This window comes from Equus przewalskii, chromosome 23, assembly GCF_037783145.1.
Source record: "Equus przewalskii isolate Varuska chromosome 23, EquPr2, whole genome shotgun sequence".
NCBI classification, from domain to species: domain Eukaryota; kingdom Metazoa; phylum Chordata; class Mammalia; order Perissodactyla; family Equidae; genus Equus; species Equus przewalskii.
The window spans coordinates 15,462,984-15,475,162 of NC_091853.1; the positions used below are offsets into that span (position 1 = coordinate 15,462,984).

The 12,179-nt window shown below is 49.4% G+C and overlaps 1 protein-coding gene across 1 annotated transcript; it reads right to left on the bottom strand.

The window, feature by feature from the left end:
• Nucleotides 1–1,157: 1,157 nt before the first annotated feature.
• On the bottom strand, nucleotides 1,158–11,852 carry ZNF648 (zinc finger protein 648). Its single transcript, XM_008521511.2, has 2 exons — nucleotides 11,693–11,852; nucleotides 1,158–8,282 (listed from the first exon to the last, which is right to left on the bottom strand). The coding sequence occupies exon 2, from the start codon at nucleotides 8,219–8,221 to the stop codon at nucleotides 6,518–6,520; it is 1,704 nt and encodes a 567-aa protein (XP_008519733.2). The 5' UTR covers nucleotides 8,222–8,282; nucleotides 11,693–11,852; the 3' UTR covers nucleotides 1,158–6,517.
• Between the last annotated feature and the right edge of the window lie 327 nt (nucleotides 11,853–12,179).

Sequence of the window (12,179 nt, forward strand, 5' to 3'; positions counted from 1 at the left end):
GCTTGGCCTCAGGTCCCACACCCTCCCCCACTTCAAGGTGGGAGGGGCAGGACAGCCCTGCAGATCTGAGCTGGTGTTCTGATTCCATGCTGACTAGCTATGTACCCTTGGCTATGTGCTTAATCTTTCCACTCTTTTATTTCCTTATCTGCAAAATAGTGATAATAACACTTCCTTCCTAGGATTGTGTTCTAACTCTAGAGAATGAGAAATTTCTCCCCTTTCAAGAGACGACCATGCATTGCTTCAGTCATCTCCATAGATTAGGAATTGCAGTATTCCAAAGAAGAGGACAGTCAGAAGGGTTTCCTTCTTACCATTCCCTATCAAATGTGGTGCTAGTGTCTAGATATTACCCACAGTGCTTCTGCCGCCTTCCGAGAGGGTCCCTCTTACTGGACTCTAGAGTTAAGATGACTTGCTTGACAAAGGGACAGATGACAGAGGAGTTGCCTGTACACCAGCTGAACTTCTGCCAGCCTTAGCAGTGACCATTGGAGGGGTGGGATGTGGTGACAGGAAGTGGAGATGTGTTCCAATCTCCCTGTCAGTTTCCTTAGGGCAGAAATGAGGGCTCACAGTGACATCTAGTGACTGCTCACTTACTCATTAGGAGCAAGTTGTTCTCTATATCCTACCTGTTATCTATTGCTGCGTCACAAATTACCAAGCCAAACTTAGCAGCTTCAAACAACAAGCATTTATTATTTCACACCGTTTCCAAGAGCCGGGAATTCGGGGGCCACTCAGCTGGATAGTTCTGGCTTTGGGTGTCTCAGAAGGTTTCAGGCAAGCAGTCAGCTGGGTCAGCGGTCATCTGAACTCTCAACTGGGGCTAGAGGATCCCCTACAAGCTCACAGATGTGGCTGTTAGCAGATTTCAGTTCCTCACCATAGGGCCTGTCTATAAGGCTACTCGTGAGCAAGTGATGAGAGGAAAGGAGCATGCGTGTGAGCGACGTGGAAGCCACAGCACCTTTGAGACCTAGCCTCAGAAGTTTTGCACCAACACTTCTGCTTTATTCTGTTCATTAGCACTCAGTCACTGAGCCCAGCCCCTACAAAGGAGAGAGAAATTAGGCTCCAGTTCTCGCAGGGAGGAGTGTCAAAGAATCTGGGGGCACGTGTTTTGTTTTTATTAAACAATTTTTTAATTCTTTTTTTAAAATTTGGCTTTATTAAGGTATAATTGACATATAAAATTGTAAGATATTTAACCTGTACATCGTAGTGACTTGATACACATATACATTGTGAACAGATTCCCCCATCTAGTTAATTAACACATTAATCACCTCACATGCTTATCTTTTTTTGCTTTTGGTGAAAACGTTTAAGTTCTATTCTCTTCACATATTTCAATTGTACGATACAATATTATCAAATATAGTCACCATATTTTACATTAGACCCCCAGACCTTATTCTCTTATAGCTCAAAGTTTTTACCCTTTGACCAACATCTCCCCAGGTCCCCACCCCTCCAGCCCCTGGTAACCACCACTTTACTCTCTGTTTCTAAGAGTTCAACTTCTGTAGATTCTACATATAAGTGAGAGCATACAGTGTTTGTATTTCTCTGTCTGACACATCTCATTTAGCATAATGTCCTCAACATGTCTAACCATATTGTCACAAATGGCAGTAGTTTCTTCTTTCTCATGGCTGAATAATATTCCACTGTGTGTGTACACACACACACACACACACACACACATGCACATATATATATCACATCTTCTTTACCCCCTCATCCATTGATGGACATTTATGTAAGTATATTTTCTAAACCACCACAATTATGGAAAATAAAATTGTAAGCAAGTGTAATTTCTAAACCAAAAGGCAGGGGATTTGCTACATATTCTCCTGTTGTAGATCTGCAGCTTATTTCTTAGAAGGGGCACAAAGACCTTACTGACCCTTGCTTAACAATAACAGACATGAGCCACCATCGATTAATCTTATCTGCTTTCCTGGAAAGGAAAATTGTAGCAGACCCCACGTGGGAATATTTTTGAATAGTCTCCCATAACAGATTGTTGTAAGAATTAATTGAGATCATGACTATAGTGCCTGTTCCCTAAAAAGTGATCACTAAATGGTAGCTGTTAATATCCCATCATCAAGCCTAATTGACTCCACCTCCGAAATCTCAGGCATCTCCTCATTTTATCTACCATCCCCACTTGCCCTTGACTTCATCTGAGCTACCGCATAGGATCCTTCTTCCCTTCTTGTCTTTGTCCTCCACCACATTGTCTTTGCCTTATGGAAGAGGCCTGTTTTTCTGTAAATCTTAATTATAGCTTAAGTTTTTATAGAAGCTCTATTCATTCACTGAGCCCATCTATTGAGTGCCTGACACTCCTGAGATGGTAAAACCCTGAGCCAACTTGACTGAGGCTGGTTAAGGAGAAAACAAGGAGGAGAGCACGAGAAAAAATATTCTCCAGCCATAGTGGAAAAATTTTAATTGTACCGGCATGGTTTTATGCAGAATGGAGAGAGGTGATTGATGTCAAAAATGAGCTTCCTTCTCAACTTTAAAAAGATACCCTTTTCTGGTTTATGAAACATTGAGTCATTCCATCTTTGGCAATATTTTCATGGGTCATTGAGTTTGTAGTTCATAGTTTAGTCTGAGTCTAGCAATGACGTCTGCTTGAGTATTCTAGCAATTAAGTTGAGGCTTTACACAAAATTTCCTTCCAAGTAAGATTTTTCGAAGTCCTAGTTGGAAATCCTGGATGATATATTGTGTTCATATCAGGGGTAATATAGCTGTTCAGTACGCATGCATTTGGTTTATAAATTGTTGTGTAAATGTTGTATGTCAAAATTCAATGCTGGTGCATTTTTCTGTGTCTAGCACAGGCACAGACTGTTTCTTTAGTCAGAGAGATGAAACAATGGCAGCCCTTCAAGGAACCATCATTCTTTAACTCCAAGTCCTTCCTCCTGGCCAGCTTATTGACAGTTTTGCCAAGGAATGAATGATTAATAGCTGCCAACCCAGGCTCCCCCAGACCCATTCTTAAGTAATTCACAGGTCTTCTTCCTAGAGTCACACCATGGTTTCTGCTCTGCTGTTTCAACCTTTAGTCTTTTCTTGAATTTATGATCATGCACTTTTAAAATGCGTATCATCAAGAATTTCAGAGTATTCTTCTATACCAACCAGAAGCAGTTAGCCTTGTGGTTAAGAACGCAGTCTCTGGAGCCAGCATGCCTAAGTGTCAAATCATTATATGCTACTTTGCAGCTATGATATGTTGGGGAAGATAACTTTTTTGTCTCTTGATTTCCTCATCTTAAAAATACGGATAATAATCACCATAGGTTTACTTTAAAAATTAAATCATTAATATATGTGAAACACTTAGAACACTTCCTGGAACACTGATCACTATGTGAGTGTTAGCCGTTACCTTTATTGTCTAAAGGACGTGGCTTGTGATGGCTGCAGGCTCTGGTGAATACATTAGGAGAATTTTTATTAAGCGGAAACTTATAAATGAACGTTTTTACTGGGTATATCCAAATTAATTTTGGCAAACTAAACTGTGGAAACAGCACTAGTCCAGAGAGAAAGAATTTAAAGAAGACCCTGCTCCAATTTTTAATTGCATAAGGGGGAAATAAGATGCGATATGCAGCGGGTTTATAGAAAACAAGAAAAATAGCTCAGCATCACTTGGGGCAACAATCTGAGCCAGACTAACCTGTGTTGTAGCATTGACTCTTCTGCAAAGAGAGGATTCAGTTGCCTCTACCTTGGATAGACAGACTCTATTGGGCAGAATTTGTGTCAAGCCACGTTACAGCTGGTTGACTTCTCTGTTGTCCACTCCATGTATTACCTTCCACTTCTCCACCACGGAATGGTCCAGTGACCTGTGACTACAATAATGGGATTGCTTTCCCCTACAATACCTACTCAGCATGACCCTTGCAGCTGATGTGAGAAAAGACTGGTTAGGACAAATTTTCCTTAATATATGACTTGTTTACATGGTAAGCATTGAAGGACTAATGAACTTCTCTTCAGTATACAACATTAATATTCAGTATACTGTATCGCCTTATATTCCAGAAATAATACATACAGCTCTGAAGATACCCAGAACAAGTGAATCCAGTTATTCTGCCTATTAGCGAGAAGTGTTCTCACTCTCTCCCCAAAGCTGTGCCCACCTAGACACTGCATCTCACCTGCAGAAATGAGATGACGGGACACTCCACAACCTGCTTGCTAGTTTGCACCCACCATATCCAAGTCAGGAGGTGTTCTAGCAGCTTGTGCTTATTTTCAGCCTAGTTCTATTGGGATCTCATCCAGACTGCCTGCTTCTTATTCCTCTATTATCTGTTTACCAAATGATAACATTTAATCATCACCAACCCCAATATATTAATTATACCAGTGACCCCAACTTGGCTGTGCTTTAAAAACTACATCCCAAGATACAGTGCACACCTGTCTCAATATTCCAGGCTAGGATTCAGCAAGTTGCATGGTTAACAAACAGCCCAGGTGATTTCTCTTCAGCCATTCTATCAACTGGTTTGGGGAACAACTACCTTAAGAAATTATAGAACCAAACCAAATTTTTTAATTAGTAAAAACTGTACTAACAACCATCTTAAGAAAAAACAATACAAAGAAAAGGAATAATAACTTCAATCTTCAAATATTTCATTGACTACCCAGAAAAAAAATACTGGCCTTTACTCTGTTCATAGTCCCAAGGTTATAGAGGAATTTTATGACTTCTCTACCAGTTTAATGCCTTTGCATTCAGCCAAAGTTCCTCCCCTGGTAGGATGACTCCCACTTTTATGACCTCATTATTATTATTCTGCCAGCGCAGATGCAGAAGCAGAAGCCAAGGTCACATCACTGGTAAATGCTGGGGATGAACTAAGATCCCAAGCTCTGGCTCTGGTGCGAGACCGAGAACAGCTAACTCTGTCATTGGGACACGCAGAGGTCTGGAAGCAAGTTAATACACAAAAGCTCCAGGCAGGCGGTCAGTGCTCTAGTTACCTCTGTCAAACAAGCCATGACGATAATATCACTTCTCTTCGGGCCCCATGTGTCACACATGAGAATGCTATTTAGCAGTCACTCCCTGAGTCCAAATCAGGTAGAAACCAAGAAAAATTCAGATTGGGCACCCTTTGGCGGCAATTTTCGGAATATACTAAAGATATCCTCAAAAAGAGAGTACTACACTTTCTTGTGGATTGTCGTATTTATCTTTGGCGAGATGAGAAGTGCTGTTTGCCCCCTGTGCATCAAGGGAACTCTGAGAAGCCATGGATTCCTCACAGTTGAGGTCCAGACATAAGAACTACTGACTTTAAACTAGACAAAATCAATGTATGTATCGATACATTTTGAAGAAGGGCTGTTGGTAATGCCAATTTCAGATAATCTCATTAGAGAATAACTGTGTCATGTACATTTTCAAATCTGGTTTTAATGACTCTGAAACACAGCTAATTGGCACTTCGGCAAGTGGTACTTTTTTATTTACTTCAAATCAGAGCTCATGATCCTGGCAAATTTAAATGAACCTAAAAGGCTTCCTGAACCATCAGGCCCACAGAGAGAAAGTTTCTCTCTCTCTCCGTCCAGGGGCAGACTCCTCTGTAAATACTACATACGATTTAAGCTCCCAGGGTGGGAACAGGAAAAGATGTGGCCAAACAGGAGGCACGAGTGAATTCTGTAGGTGAGACTCAGCTTAGATCCAGTTACGAAGTTCCACTGTAAAGAGGAATGCACTTCTTTTTCAGAAGCTAAGGCCGCTCTGGACTTCTAGAATAGCTGGTTCCTAAACACAGGGCATGAACTCCCCTCACCCCTTCCTCTCTGTAAGTCAAGCCATTCAAAGCCAAGACTCACAAAGACATTCCCCCAGGGTAAAGTCGTTTCAGCAGGAAAGTGTAACGGTGGGCTCTCTGCTGGGTTTCCTTAGTTACCCCCAGGCATGCTTTGTCGCTTTGGAATAATCCCTTACAGAGACCACTTCTGAGGATTTCTTTCTTTCCAGAAAACTGAAGAGTACGCTTCTCTAAAGAGGACCAGCCCCAGATGCCTTCTTCTCAGGATCCTCATGTGGCTTTGAGGACAAGACAGGACAGTCCTTTCCCTTCCCGTATCCCTGGAACCCTGCATAATGCCCACACATACTTCTATAGCTTCCGATCCCCCAACCAAGGAACGCAACTCTTGACCAGCCCTCACTACTTTATCTTATCCTTTTCCAAATGAATACAACCTCTGAGATGCAGAAGAAAGACTGATATGAAACCACACACCTGAGTGCTTTCCCTCCAGGTACTTGCTACACAAGGGATCACAGACACAAATCAAATGCGCCACCCCACGGCCGGCGACCCGCTGAAGGCTGACAATACCACATGAGTGGGCTGGCCCACGGGGGAGGATTCTAAGCGATGAGGTGGACGGCGTCTTCGCCCTCCCTGAGAGTTAACTGAAAAAGCCCTCACTCGTCAGAGGAGGAGGGGTTGGGCTCCTTCTTGCAGGCGTGGTGCTTGGCCCGGTGTCGTTGGAGGTGATTGGACCGGGTGAAGGCCTGGCCGCAGTCCTCACACTGGTAGGGCCTCTCCCCGTTGTGCACCCGAATGTGCTGGGCCAGCTCGGAGGCAATGCGGAAGGCCCTGCCACACTCGGCACAGAGGAAGCCCTTCTCCCCGGAGTGGATCTGTTGGTGCCGCTTCAGGGTGGAGGAGCGGGCAAAGGCCTGGCCGCACTGCGCGCAAGGGAAGGGCCGCTCGCCGGTGTGGATGCGCTGGTGGCGCACGAGGCGCGAGGGCTGCGCGAAGGCCACGCCGCAGTCGGCGCACTTGAAGGGCCTCTGGCCGGTGTGCAGCGTCTGGTGCTCGATCAGGTTGGAGGATTTGGTGAAGCACTTGCCGCAGGTGGGGCAGGGGAAGGGCCGCTCGCCGGAGTGCACACGCTGGTGCTCCATCATCCGGCTGGCCACGGCGAACTCCCTGTCGCAGGCCGGGCAGCGGAAGGGCTTCTCGCCCAGGTGCGTGCGCTGGTGGCGCAGCAGCGACAGCGGCTTGTTGAAGGTCAGGCCGCACTCGGCGCACGGGAAGGGCTTGTTGTTGCTGTGCATGTTGCGCTGGTGTTTGCGCAGATCCGAGGAGCGCACGAAGGCCTTCCCGCAGTCCGGGCACGGGTAGGGCTTCTCGCCTGTGTGGGTGCGGATGTGCTTGCGGTGGTCGGAGGACCAGGTGTAGGCCTTGTCGCAGAAAGGGCACCGGTAGGGCCGCTCGCCCGTGTGCAGGCGCCGGTGCTGCTGGAGCGTGCCCCGGTGGGAGTAGGCCTTCCCGCACAGCTCGCACGCGTAAGGCTTGGCGCCCCTCGTCTGCGCCGGGCTCAGCCGGTTGCTGGGCTTCTGGAAGGCCCGCCCAGCTCGCCTGCACTTGTTGGGACGCACCTCCTCCTGCCCGCCCTCCCCCGCGCCCGCTGGGTGCTGGCCCTTTTGGCCTGTGCGCGCTTTCGCCAGCACCGCCTCTGCCAACCTGGCGGCGGTGGCCGACCCCTGCGCTGGCGTGCGTGTCTCTTGCGTGGGGAGGTCCCAACTGCCCCCCAGCTTGGGGAAACACGCCAGGGAGGAGTTGTTTGAGGCCCTGTCTACACCTTTCTGTGCACGGAAATAGCTTCCAGGACCAGAGAAGCTGGATGGGACACCCAAGGCGGCGTCCAGGTTTGCCCTGGAGTCTCCATCATCACCTGCAGGTAATGAGACCCCAGGAGGTTGCCTCTGACCTAACAACTTGTGCGAGAGGCCGCTGGGGAGGACACCTGGAGCTGTGCTTGCTTCGGGTGAGTCCTGGGTCTGCGTGATCTTTGACTCATCTCTTCCCCAGCTGGCCTTCTTTCCAGGCGTCGCCATAGGTTTCTTCCCCACACTCCCAGCTCTAAAAGAGTCAGACACTTTCTCTTCCTTCTGGCCAGGTGGATGCTGCCACCGCGAGTCAGGATTGTCCTGAGTCACTTGGGAGCTGCCCTTTGAACGGGCCTGGTGATCCTGGTCACCAGTGCCTCCTTGGTCTCCTGTCTCCCCTCCATCCTCATCCTCACTCCCTAAGTTAATGCTCGGCATCCGGGGGTCCTCAGTCAAGCTGCAGAGAGGAGACACCTCGTCCCACCTGTCCTGGGGGTCCACCTGGGCCATGATGTTCAGGCACCGCTAGTCCCGCTCCTCCTAGACAGGACCTTTGCTTGGCTCACGACACCTGCAAAAGGAAAGTGTGAAGAGGAAATCACAAAGAATGTACTCAGTCACCTGCCCAGCCACTGGGGCTGAGGTTCTCACTAAAGATACGCTGGTGGATCTGATACCAGATCTGGTACCAGTTCCTGCTGGTGGCCATGCCAACCACATTGTTGTGCCTCCCGGGAGAACAAGGAGCTGGGCCCTGCTGAAAAATCCACACAGTCACCCTTAATGCCTTTGGAGGTCCCACTTGCTAGAAGGCCCAGGAGACAATGCTGTCGGGGATGGCAAGGGTGGGACATTTGCTGAGTGCCAGCTGTGCCATGCTCTGTCCAGGGGGCTCAAACCTCAATTGCTAGCCAGGCACATTCTCTGTGAGCATGGTGGAAGCCTGGGTAAGAGGGCAGGAAGCAAGGTCTGGTCCTCCTCAGGTCTCTTAAACTGTCGGCCCCACCAGGAAGCTGAAAACCAGCCTGGTCTTGCTGTTCCTGCCAGGAGCGCAAGTCTGCCATCTCATGATGGCGTCAGCTGGGGTTGCCTCCCGAGCACTGGGCTGCGTGGGTCACCTCTTTCAAAGACAAGGAGCAGCCCCCGGGAGAATGGAGGCGAGTCAAGAAGACACTAGGCATGTTCTCAAGAAGATACCCAGCCGCCCCTCACCAGTTAGGCAGGGCTTCTCAAGGTTTTGCAATGAAGAGCCCCTAATTGCTGGGCAGGGTAAGAGTATGCGCCCGGGGAGGAAGGGATGCCCGTGGAAAGCTTGAACTATCTTTGAAATATTGCTTCATCTTAAACATTCATGAGAATGTACATTCCATGTCATGTTTGTTTTAATATAAAAATAATGTTTTAAGTTATCTTCAGTTTAAATGTTTAGCTTACCCCCCCCAAGTGTGCCATATTTATCCCGTGGCCTCGTGGATTCCTGGCATACCCCCAGATGCCCCCAGGATGCACATACCCCAACGTGAGAAGCATGGACTTAGGGTTTTGACAGCAAGGCATGAGACAAGGGTGCCATTGAGTTTTATTTTCTAACTAATTTTGTTTTATCTTGAAGACCCAGAGAAAGGCTGCTGGGGTGGTTAATAAGGCTTGTTTGTGTGAGTGACGCATTTTACAGGAGTTGCTGGAGGGAGAGGCAGGCCACTGAGGGCTTTGGGGAAGAGGGGGCAATTTCTGACCAGAGGGCTGAGTTTGCTTTGGTCTGGAGGGAACCTTCTGAGAATCCCAGAGGTGGGTACTGCCAGTAGTTCCATTTTCAGACATTATGGGTCAGGCAAAATGCTGAGCACTTCCCAAGCATGATTTCATTTATTCCTCCCAGCAACCTTTAAGATAGATGCTCTTATTCTTACATCATTCTTTCCATTTTACAGACTGGGAAACTGAGGCTTGAAGAGGTGTTGTACCTGCCCAAGGCCACACAGCTCATAGCAGCCTCGGGGTTTCTCTTTAACTTCAAGGTCGTTATGGTAAACCCCAAGCTGTGCTAGATGTGGCCTCCAGACTGAGGCCTGCCCCGGGGCTGGGCCCTGCCCAAGAGCAGCCGCAGCATCCTGGTGGAGGAAGAGCCACTGCTTTCTGTAGTCATCAAAGCCCCTTGTGTTTTCTGGGCCAAGGAGCCTTGGCTGCGGGACCTCACTGCTGGGCTCCTCCCTGCTCCTGTTGACCCAAATTGCCCTCCGCGGGAGAGAGAGGCCGCGACACATGCTGCAGAGGCCGAGTGGTCAATGGTATTAGTCACTGAGTGTTTACTTTCCGAAGGTTCCTTCTCTCCTCCTCCGCCCACCTTCCAGTGGCATCTCAGAAGGAATCAGAGGAGCGATCTCTGCATTTGGTGTGGCTCCAATGCGCTCCTCTCAAGGCAGGAGGCATGCTGTTACCGCTCAGCAAGATGTATTCATTTATTCCACAAATGTTTACTGAACGGTCAAAATCGTATGCCTGTGCGTCAACAAACATCTCTGGGCCCTGTTTCCTTCATCTGTAGGATAGAGATAATCCTCCCACTGTATGGGCTGCGTGAGGTTCCTGCTCACGGCTGGCATCCAATGACTAGAGCCTTGTTACTCGTGCTGTAGCTGGAGCTCCTCTGCACCTCAGGGGTGCAGACTCCAGGGAGGTGTCTAGATGGATGCTCTTAGCAGTTGCTGATCAAGGTTCACCCAGTAAGGTCATGTCCCATTACGCTATCCCCCATCACATCAAGCCAGCCTTCCTCTGGCTGCTGGGTGATCATAAGCCCAGTTGCTGTGTGAGTGGAGGTGGGAGCACTGGGAGGAACCATCCCTTTCTACGCGGATACAGAAGCCGTGGGTGGAGGGAGGACACAGTGCAGTGGTGACTGGGGTTCAGCGTCTCATGTCCCTTTGTGCCCTGAAGCCCAGGGATCCCTCACCCCCTCTGACCTCTCTGCTCTATCCCCTTCACATGTTAGAGTGTGGCTGGCTTACTTCTCGACAGGAAACCAAGGTCTGACATATTTTCAGCAGAGTAGTTCTTAGAGAGAGAGACAGGGAGGGAGAGAGAGTGTGTGTGTTTGGGGGTGGGGTGGGGGTGGGAGTGTAGTTAACAGAGGGGACACAGCACTTGCCAGCTTAATATGACTTCCCCAGGCCAGCATGCCTGATCAGGGACTGTGTCCATGGGCAGGGACAGCAAAGGGAAGCTGGATTTGATTGATGCAGGCGTCTTAGGCTTCTTCTTACTCTGGGACAACATGCTGTGCGTGTTCAGGTGGAACTCCGCAGACCATTACTTCACCCACTCGCCACCCCACCCCCAGCGCACGTATTCCATTCTACGCGACATGTGTCTCCTCTCCCTTCCTCTGGGCCGCAGGTGAGCCTCCTCAGGGCAGCACACAGCCCTCTGCTGGCTCTTACCTCCTCAGAAGGCTGCCAGGATCCTGCCTTTGCAGATGGGAAATCCCCCTCTGTCTGCCTCCACATCCTCAGTGAATACATCCTGCTTTCTTCCTTCTGTAGCTGCCAAAGCTTCTCTCTTGACCACCAGGAAGACCCAGAGGAAGGTAGGGCTCAGGGTGGGATTTTCTGGCAAAGTCTACACAAATATTCCTGTTCTAGAAGAGGAACACCGATGCCACGGTGTGGCTGGCCCCTCTGCTCTCCAGATGCGCTGACCCTCAGAGGCTGTCAGAGCACAACCCATTCCTGGAGCTTGCGCCACACTGGTCGGCCAGGAGTGGTCCAAGCGCAGCCTCCAGCTCACCTACCTCTTCTGTGCACACTTTGCAGAAGCCCGGCCTGAGGGCTTGTTCCGGCTCCGTGCCTCTGCCCCTCTTCCTGCTTTCCTTCCATAGATCGTGCAGGTCCACCCCAGCACCGCCACCTCCCACCCTCTCCTCTGCCCACTGCCTTCGGGCCTGGCTCTCCACCTCTGGCTCAGACACAAAGAGTTGCTTACCTGGGAAATGCAGACAGCAGCGTGGGCCCCTACCCTGGCTTCTGTCACATGTGGCCTCTTAGCAACGGGAGCCAGAGTTTGGTACAAATCAGCAGAGACAGTGTCTCTGTCCCTCACACTTTTGTGTCCAGTCCAGTAGCTGCAGAGAGAGCTTCAGGAGGTGGGGCCAGTGTAACGCACTCAGCCTTCCTGCCTGCATCTCAGAGAGCAGCCTGGGAAACACGGTGGGGCTGCCCCCTCTCACTGCCTGCACCGATCCGATCCGCGGCTCCCTCTGCTCCCGCCTCCCCCTCCTGCCGGAGCCTCCCTCCCTCCCTCCCTCCCTCAGAAAGGTTGCTCAGTCCTCCTGCAGGTGGTTCTGTCCCTCCTCTTCAGGCTCATGCCTTCTTCCCAGCAGAGCAAGCAGTCCATCCCTCAGTCCTGTGCTGCTATGCCCATGGGCCACTTGTCACACGTGAGCTTCCTGGGGAGGCATGCTTTTTCCCTC

Coding starts and splice junctions, on each gene's coding strand:
- ZNF648 (XM_008521511.2), bottom strand. CDS start 8,221: ATGGCCCAGGTGGACCCCCAGGACAGGTGGGACGAGGTGTCTCCTCTC.